Source organism: Dipodomys merriami, unplaced genomic scaffold (assembly GCF_024711535.1).
Source record: "Dipodomys merriami isolate MVZ:Mamm:240054 unplaced genomic scaffold, mDipMer1.0.p SCAF_15, whole genome shotgun sequence".
Classification (NCBI taxonomy): Eukaryota; Metazoa; Chordata; class Mammalia; order Rodentia; family Heteromyidae; genus Dipodomys; species Dipodomys merriami.
The window spans coordinates 12,251,734-12,269,595 of NW_027202826.1; the positions used below are offsets into that span (position 1 = coordinate 12,251,734).

At 41.7% G+C, this 17,862-nt stretch overlaps 1 protein-coding gene across 6 annotated transcripts in view; it reads left to right on the plus strand.

The window, feature by feature from the left end:
• Herc3 (HECT and RLD domain containing E3 ubiquitin protein ligase 3) overlaps positions 1 to 17,862 on the plus strand; it is a 106,266-nt gene that overhangs the window by 34,524 nt on the left and 53,880 nt on the right. For all 6 annotated transcript variants that reach the window (XM_070022263.1, XM_070022260.1, XM_070022264.1 and 3 more), the window contains 7 exons: positions 2,778 to 2,937; positions 8,189 to 8,265; positions 9,812 to 10,033; positions 11,014 to 11,105; positions 11,917 to 12,047; positions 12,542 to 12,702; positions 15,007 to 15,083. In XM_070022263.1, the coding sequence (XP_069878364.1) occupies positions 2,778 to 2,937; positions 8,189 to 8,265; positions 9,812 to 10,033; positions 11,014 to 11,105; positions 11,917 to 12,047; positions 12,542 to 12,702; positions 15,007 to 15,083 (920 nt within the window). The remainder of the gene's footprint in view (positions 1 to 2,777; positions 2,938 to 8,188; positions 8,266 to 9,811; positions 10,034 to 11,013; positions 11,106 to 11,916; positions 12,048 to 12,541; positions 12,703 to 15,006; positions 15,084 to 17,862) is intronic.

The window sequence follows — 17,862 nt, forward strand, 5'->3', positions numbered from 1 at the left end:
ATTTATAATATATTGAGTCTAAGTAGACTCTGAAAAGGTAAATATTGGCATTTTAATCCTAGAGCAATCACTTTAAAATTTCATGTGAAGGATATAACAAAATATATAATAGAGCAGGGTGCTGGTGGCTCACGCCTGTAATCCTAGTTATTTAAGAGGGTAAGATGTGAAGATCACAGTTTGTAGCCAGCCTGCACAAGAAAGTTCATGAGGCTCATCTCCATGAACCACCAAAAAGCTAGAAGTAAACCTTAAATTGTAGCTAGCCCTGAACACAAAAGGCTCTGAGTTCAAGCTGGGTACCAGTGGCTCACGCCTGTAATCCTAGTTCAAAGCCAGCCCAGGCAGAAAAGTCCATGAGACTCTTAACTCCAGTAAACCACCAGAAAACCAGAAGTGGTACTGTGACTCAAGTGGTAGAGTGCTGGCCTTGAGCTGAAGAGCTGAGGGACAGCACCCAGGCCCAGAGTTCAAGTCCCAGGTTCAAAAAAAAAAAAAAAAAAAAGACTCGGAGTTCAAGGCCCAGGACTGAAGAAAAAACAAAACACAAAACAAAAAAACAATCCACATACAATAGAGAAATTAAAGTGGAATTTAGGAGGAATACAAAATGGTACAGCAATTCTGCAAAATAGTTTGCCAGTTCTCTGTATTAATTCTTTAAAATAATATTAAACATACACTTACTACTCCAGCATCCCACTCCTCTATAACTCTGCTGATATGAACATTTATTTCCATGTAATCCATATGTGAACATTCATTTTATTCTATTTATAATCACTAAGCACTGGGAACGTACATGGTTTATTCATAGACAGTGAAATATGGTAGAAAAGACTATATCACTGCTGTACATAGCAACTTCACTAAATCTCAGAGGATTATATTGAGTGTAAGAATTTGGTAGCAAAAAGTTAAATACTATAAGGTTTCAGTTATGTGATAATACTGAAAAAGTATGGTGATAGAAAACAGAAGCGTGGTTGCCAGGAGATGAGAGATTAAACATTATGGCACAACATGGGAGGTACTTTAAGTGTGATAAAAGGGGTGGTGGTGGTGGTGGTGGTGGTGGTGGTGGGGGTGGTGGGGGTGGTGGTGGTGGTGGGGGTGGTGGGGGTGGGGGTGGGGGTGGTGGGGGTGGTGGGGGTGGTGGGGGTGGGGGTGGGGGTGGGGTGGTGGGGGTGGGGGTGGTGTGTGTGTGTGTGTGTGTGTGTGTGTGTGTGTGTGTTGGTTCTGGGTCTTGAATTCAGGGCCTTGGTGCTGTCCCACTTGAGTTACAGCTCCACTACCAACTTTTTTGCTTGGTTAATTGGAGCTAAGAGTCTCACTACTTTTTTGCCCAGGTTAGATCCGCAAATGACAGTTTTGTAGTGGTAGTTTTATGTGTTTAAAATCGCAGAATTATATGGGTCATGGACATGGACATGGCTTTACTGGTAGAGTACCTTCTTAGCATGCCAAACAAATTTTTTTTTTTTGGTCGTGGGGCTTGAACTCTAGGCCTGGGTGCTGTCCCTGAGCTCTTCAGCTCAAGGCAAGGGCTCTACCACTTGAGCCATTTCCAATGGTTTCTGGGTTAATTGGAGATAAGAGTCTCAGACTTTCCTGCCTGGGCTGGCTTTGAACCTTGATCCTCAGATCTCAGCCTTCTGAGTAGCTAAGATTTTAGGCGTGAGCCACCGATACCTGGTCAAAAAACTAAAAATTTGTATCAAGGAAAGGAGATGGTTTTATTGTATGATAATGTAGACTGTTTTTTTTTTCAAACTGACTCTGGTGGGTCAGGAACAAGAGAGAGTTCCTCTTTGGGAGAAAGCTCAGACCTCCTAAAATGTTTAGACCAAAATAATTAAGAAATTGGAGAGGAATGGTGGCTTATATCTACAATCCTAGCTACCCAGGAGGCTGAAATACAAGAATTGTGGTTTGAAATCACCTTGGACAGGAAAATCTATGAGATTTATCTCCAATTAACCAGCAAATTGTTTGAAGTGGAGGTGTTGCTTAAGTGGTAGAGCACCAGCTTTGAATACAAAAGCCAAGCAAGAGCTTTGAGGCCCTTAGTTCAAGTCCCACTATATTAATACACACACACACACACACACACACACACACACACACAAACACACACACACACACACACACACACAAAATAATAAATAAGTTGGAAGGTTTAGGAAGAAGCCCTTTCAAGATACAGAGAGGACAGACAGCCTGGTTCCACTGTGGGAAACATTGGGCCGCTTGGAGGAGAGTCAGGCGCTAGGAGGTTTCCTGCATTGGGAACTGCAGAGGACTGTGCATATTTCATATTGTGGGTGTGGTGTTTGAAAACCTGCAAACTACTCTCTGGATAGAGAAGCACTGGGCACGTGGCTGTGTAGGTTTAGGGCTCACCTGAGCTGGGTCTGCAGATAGGCATACAGTCTATCTACGACAGCTGGAATATAAATTGATAGCATTTAGAAATACATGAATTTGAGTGACACCTGCCAGTTGCTAGATAGTGCCAGAATGGCTGGAACAGCAACTACTCCTTGAAGTGGGTGATGATGGTGTACAGGCATCTGATTTTCAGCAAGGCTGTCTAAAACATATAATAATTCTTTTCTTGTGTATATGCTGGTCCCGAGGTCTGAACTTAGGGCATGGTTGCTGTTCCTGCATTTTTTTTTCCCTAGTGCTTAGGAAGATAATTCCGTGAAGCAAATCAACATACCTGTTTCCAGGTGGGACATCTCATCTCCTTCCTGTGCTTTGATCTCTTTCAGAACAAATTGGAGCTTTGGCAGACCAGCACATCATTCATGTGGCCTGTGGCGAGTCCCACAGTCTGGCCCTCAGTGACCGGGGCCAGCTGTTTTCTTGGGGTGCCGGGAGTGATGGTCAACTAGGTCTCATGACAACTGAGGATTCTGTGGCGGTGCCCAGGTAAGTGTGTCACACAAAGGAATATGAGTGTCAAATGTCAACTATTAAAAAATAAATCACTGCCCTCGCTTTGGTAGACTCTGAGTTTGTTCGTTTCCTTTATTTTGTTGCTATGTTCCTTCTCGCCACCACCGTGTCTATACTGCCATTCCTGCACTAGTCACAGAAGTTGTAAATATTGATAGAAGTGTCTGTCTTCCATTCAAAACTCTGATTCGGTCAAGGGCTGGTTTTGTTCTAGGCACTTGATACATTTTCTCACATCGGAATTTTAAACCTTCAACTTGGGGTAAAAACTTTTAATTATTCATTAAAGAACAAAGTACAATCATAATGCTGACTCTGATACCATGCCAAATTATCTTATGCATTAGAAACACCAAATACAGGTTCTTTAATACAAATATACCAATATAACTGTTCTGAATTTACTTCTAATAAACTTCTACATCTTAGATGATTTAGCTAAAACCTAATAATAGATGCTTCATCATTAAGAAAAAGCCCAAAATATTGAAATTACCTTCAGCTTTTAAAAAAATTATTATTTTTAATTGTGAAAATACTGTACAGAGGGGTTACAATTACATGGGCAAGATAATGAGTACATTTCTTATCAAGCATTGTAGCCTCCTCCTTTGTTTCCCCTTCCCATCCCTTCCTAGCCTTCCCCCCGCCTCCCCTCCCAATCCTCCCCGCCCCCCCCCACACCAAAGTTGTAAAGTTTGTTTTCAACATAACGACTTGTACATCTCATTGTTGCAATGGGCCCACCTGTATTCCTATTTAAACGATTTGTTTTTCCCCTTCCCCTCCACATATTATACCGACATCAAATACAGTGAAAACAGGGGTTATACTTTGGGGGAGGGACATACACAGCAACAAAGAAATAATCTTATAAATGTGTTAGGAACAATCGCATGAAAGAAAAAAAAATTTGAATACTATCTTAGGGTTCATTTCCCTAACATCAACTTATTTTAGGGTTCATTTCCCTAACATCAACTTATCTGACCTTTTCTGCTTGATTCAGACATATACTAGATATTTCAAATAAGGGAAACCATGGGACCTTTGTTTCTTTGGGCCTGGCTTACTTCACTTAATATAATTTTTTCCACACCTTTCCATTTCCTAACAAACGGGGCAATGTCATTCTTTCTGATGGAGGCATAGAATTCCATTGTGTATATATACCACATTTTCTTGATCCATTCATCATCTGGGTTGGTTCCATATCTTAGCTAAGGTAAATAATGCTGCAATAAACATAGTCATGCTGGTAGCTTTAGTGTGGTCTTGTTTGTGATCATTTGGGTAAATGCCCAAAAGTGGGATTGCTGGGTCATAGGAGAGCTCTATGTGGAGTCTTTTGAGGAACCTCCATACTGCTTTCCAAAGTGGTTGAACAAGTTTACACTCCCACCAACAATGCAGTAAGTAAGGTTCCCTTCTGTCCACATCCCCTCCAGCATCTGTTGTTATTAGAGTTCTTGATTTTACAGCTGGCTTTTTGAGTGTGGTGTCTCACTTTGTTGTGGGTTCCTAGTGATCAAAGAGTCAATCAGTTTATTTCCTTCATTTACTTCTCATTCTTTGTTTTATGAAAGTCTCATATCCCCTTTGTATTAGTGCTTGTCATATGCCATGTGATTGTTTCTTTAATGCTATTTCTAGTTCAAAGCCGTGAGCTCTAGAGATGGCAGGATGTGAGTATTCATTCTCACATGGCTTGTTACTAAGTGCCCGGCCCCTGCACTGTTCAGTACAACTTTGTTTAATGAATACCTCTTTCTCTCCCACTTATCATTACCTTTAAAAGACAGTGTATACCTCTTTCTTGCTCTTCTGAAATTTTTACTGTTTTAACCAAAGCGGAACATGGAGGTTAAGAGTGATTTGGTTTAATTTCCTGATCTAAAATAGGTAATACCTTAAGTCTCATTTATTCCAAAAATTAATTCAATTCGTGGTGGGTAGGACAGGAAGAATGACAATGAGAAAAGAGGGGCGCTCTATTTTAATTACATGTGTGTAATACAAGGAAAACAAACGCATGATGTTAATGACAAACATTTGATTTATTGATGGCCAGAGACTCCGTTTTTCAAGGCATTTTCCTTCTAAAAATGAGTTAATAAGTTAGAGTAATAAGTTAAGATTCATTCCAAATTATGTCATGTCCAAGTTATGAATAACTCTTGTGCATAATTTTGCATTGTAACTTAATTTAAGTACATTCACTAATTTGTGCTGTGGAAAGTACTAGCTGTGAAGTCGAACAGCCTTGTCTGCTAATATTGGCTTTTAATACAAGGCAAATGACCCTTGGCAAGTTGTTGAACTGTTCTAAGCCTCATTTTCCCAACATCAGATGGACTTGTACATGGTATGTCTTATTGACCAGTGGGAAGGCAGAATGAGATGAATAGGTAACACTCAGGAGGTGTTTGTACTGTGTGTAGATTCCCTTTCTCTCTTAGTGTACAGTTCCTATATTACTTACCTTTTGTCCTTTGGACCTGATTTCTTTCTCTAATAGTGATTATGAAGAGTCATGTTGTGAATTTGAATGAAAAATAGACAACAAGGAGGGGTTTTACTACATAGCAACTCCTAACATATTGCTTCCCCCTGGTAGTGATACATTTGTCCAAGTTTTAAAAACAATAGTAGCTAGCTGCTCAGGAGGCTGAGATCTGAGAAAAGTCTGTGAGAATTTTATCTCCAGTTAACCACTAAAAAGCTGGAAGTGGCTCAAGTGGTAGAACACCAATCTTGAGTGAAAGAGCTAAGGGACACCACACAGGTCCTGAGTACTAGCACTTATGCGTGCTTGTGCACGTGCGAACACACACACACACACACACACACACACACACACACACACAAATAGTGGGTTTCTGTAAACAGTTGATTTACAAACAACTGGGTGAATTCTAGAGTATTATTCTGAGTAAGAAAAATCAGTCTCAAAAGATTATGTACTGTATGATTACATTTCTGTGGAGGAATGAAGATAATAGGCTAGGGGTGGGGCTGAGGGAAGGGAGTGGTCACAACAATGCAACAGGAAGAGGCTTGGTGGTGGTGGTGGATCCTGAATCACCACAGCTGACATCATACATGGCTGGGGCTGTGACTTGTGGTAGACTGCGTGACCTCTGGTGTGATCCCCAGCACCATTGAAACAACACCACAGCAGACCACAAACACGCCTAAACTATTAAAATCCTCATTGAGGCTGGACACCGCTATCTCATGACTGAAATCCTGCCTCGTCTGGAGGCTGAGATCTGTGGGTCATGGTTCAAGTCAGCCATGGGGGAACACTTATCTCCAGTTAACTACAAAACAAACTGGAAGTGGAGCTGGGGCTCAAGTGGTAGAGCGCCAGCCTTGAGCAAAAAGGTAAGGGACGGTACCCAGGCCCTGAGTTCTAGCATTAGTACTAGCATCCAAAAAATACTTTATTGCTAAAAAATACGAATTATCATCTGAGCTGCTGGAAAAATGGCACAAGTAGACTTGCTTGATGCGGGCTTAGCCCATACCTTCAGTCTGTGGAAGACGCAGTGGCTGAAGCGTATTGAATGAAGTGCTATTAATCAGGTATGCCTCGACCAGGTTTTGTTCAGCCATGATGGTCACGTGGGTCGCTGCTATCTTTTGGCTAGTAGGGGTCATGGTGTTACGAATATGAGCGTTCAGATATCTCTTTGGAACAATCCTTCCTCTCCTTTTGGTTAAACACCCAGAATTAAATTGCCACATGGAGGCATTTAGGTGCCAGCCATGTTTTGAGCCATAGTACTTCTGTAGCTTTATCCATTTATCTCTCTATGTATCTTGGAAAAAACATAATGTCTTTTCTTTCCTGACTCTCATGTCACAATCAACACAGACTTCTGAACCCTGGGGGGTGGGAGAGGACTTCTGCAGCAAGTAATTCTACAAGACCAGAGATGGGCTGCTATCTGCTAATTCAGTCTCATTCTCACACTTTGTCCCTGGAGGTAGTGTTGGACCCCACAGGTTGAACCATCAGTCTACCTGTCCTCGACTTGGGTGCCATTCATAAATGTGAGTTGTTTTGCTAGTGATTCTATCTGAACAGAGGTACCCAGACCACCTCCTGTGGTTGGCCTAATCCAGGCGGATCACAGAACTCACTTAGATATTTTTTTTTTTTTGGCCAGTCCTGGGGTTTGAACTGGGCACTGTCCCTGACCTTTTGCTCAAAGCTAACACTCTACCACTTGAGCCACAGCACCCCTAGCTTTTTCTGTGTATGTGGTACTGAGGAATCGAACCCAGGTCTTCATGCATGCTAGGCAAGCACTCAACCACTAAGCCATGTCCCTAGCCCCGAGAACACTTAGCGTTCTATGTTTATTATATCGATGTGAGTGAAGAGACACACAGGGTGAGGAATCACCATGCCCTCTGTGGACATGCCACCCTCCAGTTCAGCCACCCACAAGTTCCCAAGCTCTGTCCTTTTAGGTTGTTGCCTATGTGTCATTGATGATCAACTTAACCTTCAGCCTCCTCTTCCCCTCCCCAGAAGGTGAGGGTTGGGAATGAACCTCCCAACCCATTAATCCTGTCTAGATCTTTCCTGTAATCTGCCCTATCCTGACGTGTGTGTGTGTGTGTGGGGGGTGGCTGTCAGCCATTAACCAGCTCATTGTCATACATAAAGACATTAGTTCATAGATTGCAAGGATTTCAGGAATTGCATGTGATCATATCCCTTCTTGAACCAGGAATGATGAGACTGGTAGTAGGATTGTAGTGCATCGAAGGTGCAGGTGTGTTTTTGGTTTTTGTTTGAAGAATAAATAATGCACAGAGCATTGGTGGCTCATTCCTAGCTACTGGGGAGGTTGAAATCTGAGGGTCATAGTTCTAAGCCAGCCTAGATAGGAAAGTCCAAGAGAGCCCATCTCCAAAATAACCAGAAAAAACTAGACTGGAGGCATGGCTCAAATGATAGAGTGCTGGCCAAGCAAGCCTAAGCCCTTGAGTTCAAACCCCCCAGTTTTGGAGGAAGAAAAGAGGAAATAGCTAAGAGGAGGCTAGCCAAAGTCCTAATAGAATTGTATCATGTAGGATTACTCATTAGATATTTGCAAGTCTTTTTAAGACTAGATGATGTGTAGAAATAATTTACTAGAAATGTTTGAGTTAATTGGTACTACTTCTGGCAAATGTGCCCTTTTTAAGAAAGCCTCTTCTGTTTCAGGTTAATACAGAAGCTGAACCAGCAGACCATATTACAAGTTTCCTGTGGCAACTGGCATTGTTTGGCTCTTGCAGCTGGTAAAGTAACATTCAATATGTAGAACTATTAAGTTGATTTTGAGACCATTCCAGTTTTGTGTTGTCGAACTTGAATGCTTGACTTGGCTTTTGGACAGTGACAGTTCTCAGAGGTCCTTTGCAGGGATAATAGAAGCCATTATTCTTGCTGCTCTTGGTCTCACAGGGGAAGATGAACAAGAGGCAGGACTGTACCTAGGTGTTCTTGAGCAAGTTTTTGTATTGTTCTTGAGAAGTTCGTTGTTTTGTTTTGTGGTAGTACTGGAGTTCGAAGTCAGGGCCTTGTGCTTGCTAGGCAGCCACTCAGCTGCATGAGCCAGGGCCTCCAAGTCCTTTTTGCTCTGGTTATTTTTAATGTAGGCCCTTGCTTGTTGACTGGGGGGAGGGGAGGGGACCTGGACTGCTATCCTCCTCTTTTCCCCCTTCTTACCATCGTTGAGATGGCATGCATGTTCTACCCCTTCAAGCTCTTGGTTGAAAGAGGGTCTTGTGAACTTGTTGCCTGGACTGTCTTTGAACTATTATCTTCCTTCAATCTCAGCCTCCCAAGTAACTAGAATCACAGGTGTGGGCCACTAGACCCAGCTAGAGTTTGTTTTGATGTAGTACAGGGCCTTGAGTCTTCTACACAAGTGCTCTGCCACTGAGCTGAGCCTCCAGCCCCTTTCACATGGATTATTTTAGAGGTATTGCCTCACTTTTATGCCTGGGAGTATGTCTACACCTTGATCCTCCTATTTTTTAGCCTCTTACTGTAGCTAGGATGGCAGGCACATACCACCATGCCAAGCTTGTTCTACCAGACTTTTCTGCTGAAGCTGGAACCTGTAACTTTGACCCTCTTGACCTTGGCTTCCCACTTCCTAGGGTGACCAGTGTTAGCAATTGTGCCCAGATTTTGATATAGGATTCTATCTAGCATGTATGCCCAGGCTAGCCTGGAACTGTGATCCTTCTAATCTCAGCCTCCCAAGTAGCTAAGATTATAGGCATGAGCCACCATTTCATGGCTTAGATTTAAAAAAAAAGCTACAGCCTACTCTCAGTCTGCCTTCTACCATTAAGCTTCTCGATTACTGTGAAAGCATGAGTTAGAGAAATGTAAGCAGCAAATCATACTGTCCTCTGTAAGAATAAATGTGTACTTACATGTCCTTGTCAGTCATCTTCAGAGCCGTCCAGATCTGAAATCCTGAATCTCCTGGTCTTAGAGTACCAGAATAGTTCAAGCTAATTATTAAGGGTTAGTCCATCTAAGCCTGGTAATTAGCCTGTTAAAAATAGAATTTACTTAGACCTTTAATATGTTCTTGGAGTGTCAGTCTCCTCTGAAGGGCAGCAAGACTCGGTTTATTTCTCTGCTGTCATGTCAAGTAGTGATTTTGGCTTTAGCAGTTTTGCAGCATGAACTGTGTATTCTCCTTTTCTCTTGGGTGGATTTGCTGTGTATTACGGCAGCTCACAGATGGCCAGGTAGCTCTGTTACTTGTGTGCATGTAACCTGTTACTATGTTTTGTAATACCAGTTACCCTGTTATCATTTCAGATGGCCAGTTCTTCACCTGGGGAAAGAACAGCCACGGGCAGCTGGGTCTGGGAAAGGAGTTCCCCTCCCAAGCCAGCCCCCAGAGGGTGCGGTCCCTGGAGGGGATCCCGCTGGCACAGGTGGCTGCAGGAGGGGCTCACAGCTTTGCCCTGTCTCTCTCAGGAGCCGTTTTTGGCTGGGGGATGAATAATGCAGGGCAGCTAGGGCTCAGTGATAAAAAAGGTAGGTGAATTATTTCTGTGCCCTCTTTAGTTCAAAAGCACATCTATCTGTTTAGCAAATGCCTCTTGACGATCTATTATGTGTGACTGCCCCCTGGTGGGGACTGGAGGTATTGAAGTGGACAAAACAACAACATGGCTTCGTGGAGACTATGCTAGTGGTTTGGTATGAACAACAGAGGAGTAAATTGATCCTATGTCAGAGAGTTCCTGTTTTAACATAGGATAAGAATCTGATTGAATAGAGCCCTGTAGAAAGTGGCACTTGTTGGTATCTGGGTAAAGAATGTTCTAGTGTAAAAGCTGTGATTTGGGAAGGTGGGTGGGGTGGAGGGAGCGGGGAGAGGGGGTTGGAGCAGAGCTGGAGGTTGCCTGTTACCAAGGGCCCCATAGGGCAGGGTGAGCATTTCAGCTTTCTGTGTGCTAGAGCGAAATGCACTGAGTATTTTTGAGGAGAGGGGTAACCTGGAGAGGATTAACTAGTTATGGAAGGTCAAGGGGGAAGATCGGCTAGTGAAGTGGGGCGTGTCCATAATCCCAGCACTCAGGAGGCTGAGGCTGGGAGTTCAATGGCAGTCTGAGCTATATAATGAGTTCAGACCCGGCCTGGGCTGTATAGTGAGATCCTGTCTCAAAAACACAAAAACAAAATCTATTTTAAAAAAAGTGAGGAGAGGCTAGTGTAACGGTAGTGGGAGTAAAGCCAGATTTTGGTTCAATGATTAAGACGAGGTCAGTTGGTTTTGCTCATTTTTGGATGTATGGTTTGGAGCAAGAGCTGGAAGTTGGGAAGTGAGCAGAGTTGAGTGTGGAGATTTCAGTTTTGAATATATTAAGATTGAAGATCGGTTGGACATCTAAGTCAAGACACAGGCAGAAAACTGAGAACATGTTGGGAAAACTCATGCTAAGATAGATAGTTGTTCGTGTTTTGTCCCAAAGGTCAATGGTAGTAACATTCTGCTGCTTCATTTATTCTAGATCGAGAGTCCCCGTGCCATGTGAAACTCTTACGAACACAGAAGGTTGTCTATATTAGTTGTGGAGAAGAACACACAGCCGTCCTCACAAAGGTAAGGGGCTCAGAGGATTCTGGTGCAGGTATGAGATGGGTAATTGCAACCATTGATTGTTCTAGTAGGGTACAGATCGTATTTAGTTACACTATTGTGGCTTGAACTTGAATGTTCTCTTTAGCTTTGGTTTGATTGTTTTTAAAGGAATAGAAAATGACTGGCTTATTTGTGTTTTCCTTTTTGTAATCTTGTAAATGGTCTTAGTAATATTTAAAATAATTCAGTATAAATAAAACAGTAAGTTAGCATCCTATGGTCTTTTAAAATAATCCCTTTAAATATATAAAAGAAATAACTAATTTTTAACATTATTAGCCTATTTCTTCGACTTCTAAACACAGCCACATTCTAAAAAACGAATATATACTCTCATAGTGAACAAATACTATCATACATTTGCTTTAATAAAATATCTTAGCATTTGTTCCAACTACAACTTTAAAACAAATCTTACCAAAAGGTTTGTAGAGCAGTTGATTTTTTTATATGTCAGTGATCATGCAAATTGATTTCATTTCACGTCTTTGTTTTTCCTTAAAAATGTTTGCCTCCTATCACATCATTTTACTTCTAAATGATTTTTAAACTTCACAAGGGGACAGTTATCTTTAAAGACAACAGTCTTAAATACTCTTTTTATTCTTTCTCTATTTTTAAACGAATGTTCTCAGGAAGTGATTTCAGCCAAGTATCTGATGAGTGTAGTGTCCTGAACTGACTGTTGTGGTGAGAGCCTGGTACGTAGGTCTTACAGGAGTGTCCTAAACTGAGAACACAGTGAAGTCTCACGGAGCTTGCTCTTTGTTAGAGTGGAGGTGTGTTTACCTTTGGTGCCGGATACTGTGGGCAGCTGGGACATGACTCCATGAATGATGAGGTGAATCCCAGAAGAGTTCTAGAGCTGATGGGCAGTGAAGTTACTCAGATTGCCTGTGGCCGGTGAGTGCTCCTCAGGGCTTCTTAGTACCCTACTGAGACCCAGACGAGGATCTTGTCTTTGGAGTGATGGAGAATGTGGGTGCATCTTTTGAAGAAATCTTAACTGCATGCACAAACTCTGGTGAAATTTGGAGGGAGTCAGGTCTTGGTAGGTCGTGACAGGGAGGAGTTTAGATAGGCACATTAACAAGGCAAGGCACTATTAGGCTTCTTTGGCCTAAGGAGTAGCAGGATATAGGGAAGAAATGAAGAACAGAAAGTGGAGGGGTCCTCTAGAACTTTGCAGAAATTTTGTCTCTTGGAAGTTTCCCCCTGGGCCTCCCCCCTTCTTCTCTTTCTTCCTAAAGTCCCAAAGCAGCAGGTTGCTCAGCTCTTCCCCGTGCGTGCCAGAGGAGGACAGGTCACTCAGGAATGGCTGTGCTGTCAAGTGGCTTTTAACAGAATCCGAGTGTACATCCAGTCTTACACCAGTGCGTTCATTTACTGTTCCACAGACAGCACACCCTAGCCTTCGTGCCTTCTTCCGGACTCATCTATGCATTTGGCTGTGGAGCAAGAGGCCAGCTGGGAACTGGACACAATTGTAACGTGAAGTGCCCGTCTCCTGTGAAGGGGCACTGGGCCGCCCACAGCGGCCAGCTTTCAGCCCGAGCTGGTAAGAGTGATTTGCACCGGAATTTAATTATATGAAAAACGGGAACACAGTTTGGTTATGTAATTTGCTTTGAAGTCTTTGAAGTTTTTGGAGGGTGAATATGAGTTCTTTTTCTTTTTAAATAGGAATCCACAAATATTTGAGTACTTTGCATGAAGCTCTGTGGTGGAGGTTCAGGTCAGGTCTACAGGGTAAATAAAGCATAAAATGTTAGCACCCAAGACCTTGATAATATCTATCTATCTAGATGCATATTATTATTGTTGTTGTTGTTGCTAATATTACCGTACTACTCAGTCAACACAAACCAGCTGCTGGTGGTTGTCATATAGTCTTAAGGAGTTAGGTTACTTTTCCAGGGTAACAGAGATTCTGGGGCAAGGCTAGTAGCCAGGTCTACCTAGGAAGTAGCCTGTACTCTTCTTCCACTTTGATGAAGATGTTTTGGTCATGACATGATGTGATTTTTCTTTTTGGGCTGATCCTGGGGCCTCAACTCAGGCCCTGGGTGTTGTCCCTTAGCTATTTTGCTCAAGGAAGGTGCTCTACCATTTGAGCACAGCTCTACTTCTGGCTTTTTGGTGGTTAATTGAAGATAAGAACTCACAGACTTTCCTGCTTGGACTGGCTTCTAACCATGATCTTCAGATCTTGGGCCTCTTGGGTAGCTAGGATTACAGGTGTGATCCATCCATGTTCAACTCGTGATTTTCTTTTAATGCTATTTTTTTCTTCTCTTAAAAATATTTTTTTAAAGAAGATTCTTTTTTTTTTTTTGTTGGTCGTGGGGCCTGAACTCTGGGCCTGGGTACTGTTCCTCAGCTCTTCAGCTCAAGGCTAGCGCTCTACCATGTGAGCCACAGCGCCACTTCTGGCTTTTTCTGCTTACGTGGTGGTACTGAGGAATTGAACCCAGGACCTCATGCATGCAAAGCAAGCACTCTACCACTGAGCCACCTTCCCAGCCCCTCTTAGAAATATTGGAAAGCAGATTTGGTTTCATTGGAAATCAAAGTAAGACAGTCATTCATTGAGTAACTCCCTCATCTTTCTAATAATACATTGTAAAGCTGAAATAGACTAGAAAGTTATTAAAAGGAAGTATAATTTAATTGATTTTGATTTTGAAGTCTAGTAATTAACACACTTAAGTCTTGATCAAGATTAAAAAAATTACAACATTAAATTCCCAACTAGATTATAATGTGTATGTGTGTTACTGGGAGTTGAACTAGGCTCTCCAACAAACTAGACAAATGCTTTGTCATTTGAGCCATGCTCAAGTCCCCCTTTCCTTTTTGGTTTTATTTTTGAGAGTCTCAGTAACTTTTCCCTGAAACTTGAGATTCTCTTGCCTCTGTCTTCTGAGTAGCTAGGATTATAAACATTTACTACTATGCTCCACTATCTCTTAACCCACATATGCCCAGCATATGGCACTGAGCCTGGCATAACCTTGTCAACAAGTGAATATTTCTGGAATGAATATTATGTGGTATCTGAAAATATAGCAGAGTTGAAAATGATTTTGTTTTGATGACAATCCCCAAAGCAGAGGAACAATTGGTGTCCTTTCTGTAAATGTCTGTCTTTTCAGATTATTCCATAGATGCTGTGGTTTTCAGGAACCTTCATAGAGAAGGTGGAGCATAGGAGTGTTGCAGTTAGAGGAAGTGTGAACGAAGTCTGGCAAGGTGGTTTGTAGTCAGCCAGGTATAGGACTGTGAGGGAGCACGTAGTAGTGCCATGGAGCATCTGGTAGTCATCTTCCGTCATCAGAGACACTGAGGAAGATGGAGAGAATGCACTGTGTGCTGGGGCAGAGGAGACAGGCATGGAGATACTGGGTAGTGTGGGGTATTAGCAACAAGGCAGTGTGGTGGAGTTAGAGTGTGGACATGCGTGCATGAGCAGGAGCTAGAGGACCTTGCAGCAGCGGCTTCTTCCTGAAGGGACTGGGGAATAGCTCTCTCAGAGGTGCAGCGAGTCGCTAGTGTGGGCTACCGTTTGTTGTAGTGCTCGCTTTAGATTTAAGGTAAGTGGCTTGAGAACATGAAAAACAGAAACAAGGTCAGAAGTAGCTAGCCGTGAGGGGGAGGGGTAGAGGTAGACTGCAGGATCCCATTTTAGACATTTAATTTTAACTGAAGCGGTACTGGGCGGTGAGCCAGGAAAGAAGGTGTCTTCTCTAACGTAATTAAAATGGCTGAGAAGCCACTCGGAAGTGTATTTTGGAATATTAGAAAAGTGGTTCAAGGAGAAACTTCAATCACAAAAAATATGCTGTTTGGAATTTTTTGGCAGATCGATTTAAATACCATATTGTTAAGCAGATCTTCTCCGGAGGAGACCAAACTTTTGTACTTTGCTCCAAATATGAGGTAAAAAAAATTCTTTTTGTCTATTACTTTGGGAGTGGAACAGTGATGAACTAGTGTTTATTTTAATTAATAATTACACAAAAGTGATCTTACTCTTTGTTTCTACTAATTTTAGTAAAATAAGCTAAACCTTGAAGATGTTATCTTCCTTTGGTCCCTTTGAAATGTGGATAATTGTCGTGATATTTTAATCATAGTTATAATCATTTGAAATTTTTTATACCCCAAAGAAACTTATGGTAGATTTATGCTATTATTTGACTTTTCTTTGCTGTTAAGTAGAAACAGATTCTGAATATTTGAGAACTCAGTGTGTCTCTTGGATGTGACTGAGTATATTATACTTACGCATATATACATATACCTATATGTACACACTCACATATACACATACACACGTGTATGTGTGTGTAGATAGATAGATAGAACAAACAATACCAACATTTTAGATATCCTCTACTGTTTTCAGTCGGCTTATAATACTACATCTCTTCTTGCCTACTGCACCACAATAGCAGGTAAACCAGGAGGAACAATGGCATAGTGTCTTTGGGAGTTTAAGGTAGAGTGAGGATCCAGGAATTCATGTCAGTGCTTAACTTACTTCATTTATATTTCCTGGCCAGGGACACACAGTCTGTGAAAAAGGCAGCCCTCCACCTCTTCTCTATTTCCATGTTTCTCTTCTTCTTCTTTTCTACACTCCCCATGTTCAGATGCATTGGAGGAACAAATTGACACATTGAGATAATGTTGAGAGTCAGCATTCTATCAGAAGATAAGAATCTGTGGAGCCAAGAACCTTTCAATCTTGGAAATTCTCCCATTAGTCTGATTCATTGCCTCTATCTATCTATCTGTCTGTCTGTCTGTCTGTCTGTCTGTCTGTCTGTCTGTCTGTCTGTCTGTCTGTCTGTCTGTCTGTCTGTCTACCTATCTCTTTAGGTAGTTGTACAATGGAGTTGCCATTTAACAAAGCAGTTTATGGATATATCTTGATTACGTCACCCCTTTCAACATTCTCACCCATTCCTCCTCTACCCACCTTTCCCCTCTTAATTTTGTAGGATATACATTGGATTCTTGTCTGCATTTCCTCTCCCCCCCCCCCCCCCCGTCTCCTCTTCATTCATCTACCATTTTCTCCATGACTCCACCCCTTTCAAGTACCTGCTTCCTGGTGGTACTTTTTGCTGAGCTCTGATTTTGGCTTTCTGCGGAACTATACTATTTGAGATCTTCCTTGAATCTGCCGTATTTCAGTTAGTACATTTGTATATGTCTGCATCCTACCTGATTTACTTATGAGTTTGTAAACTAAATCTAGCTTCCATATAGACAGGAAAACATGGATCCCTTTTCTCTCTGGGTCTGACTTACTTGACTTAAGTGGATAAAAAACACATAGTGCATATACACAATGGAATTTTACTGACCCATTAGAAAAAAATGATACTGTCCCATTGCCATCTTTACATGAAGTTCTTGTGCACTGGTCAGTGTCCTTCTGTGTTTCTGTGCAGAAGAGGGCTGGTGAAGCCTGAGGCTGTGTAGCTTGGACTGTGGAAATGACAGCCAGCTGATCTCCAGGTCCTAAGCCTGGAAGCTCTCTAGTGCAACCATCTGGAGCAATGTGGAACTGCTGCTCTCCTATTTTAGGCTGGGCTTGTGTGTTTAAAGAATGGAAACATGGGATCTCCCCAAGGCAGTAACTTTTGTCTGCAAGTAGCAGTTTTCAGTGTTCATTTCTACAAGGAACTATCTTGAATCTTATCCAACTTTGGCTCTTCTGTGGAATTAAACATGAATCTTAGTTTCATTCCTTTTGTAAATATAGTTATAAATAAATAAAATAGGTGCATATATATATATGGGTTATATAATTGAATTTTGTATTTATTAACACTGTTGGAAATGGAAATAAGGTTGAAAAGGAAATAAAGTAAAATAAGGTAGTGTTGGGACAGATTAAAGTTCAAACAGCTAGCAAAGAGGTATGCATTGATAAAATTTGAAGATGGTGAAGAGAAAAGAAACTAAAGAAAATTGTTACAATCTCTTTTTAAAATGGAAACCTATATACCTTTGTTTCATTTATTAACTACAGATGTTTAGCTACAGAGTGGCATAATTATGTGCTCTCCTACACAGTTACCACCATTACCTTTCCTGGGAAGAGGCGTAGTGACAGGCTCCATGTATAAGGGTTCATTAACGCTGGCCTCGGGGTTGAAGACAGACAGGTTTGGTGGCCCCTCATTCAAAATTATTGAAACCAGAAAAGGAGTGTTTCAGATTTCAGAGTTTTTTTAGATTTTAGATATCCTCAGATAGATAATAAGATATCTTGGAGATGGACTGAAGCTAAGTTCATTTATATTTTATTGTTTCACATACATCTATAGATAGCCCTGGAGGTAATTTTTTTTGGGGGGGGATGCCAGGGAAAGGGTCTTGCTATCAAGCCCAGGCTTGCATCAAACTCATGATCCTCCAACCTCAGTTCCAGGCGGTAGGATCCTCAGCATGGACCACCACACCTGGCTCTGAGGGCAATTTTATACAACGTATTACCTAATGTTGCTCATGAAACAAGGTTTCGTGTGTGAAATTTCTACTGTGATATCATGTTCACACTTAAAAGTTTCAAATTTTATAGCATTTCACACTTAAGTTTTTAAATTAACGACACTTGCTGGCATTCAGCTACAGTTATTTCACTCCTTTGCTGTATTTGATTGTAGGTTTTGGCAGTTAGTGAGTCTAAAACAAGACCATA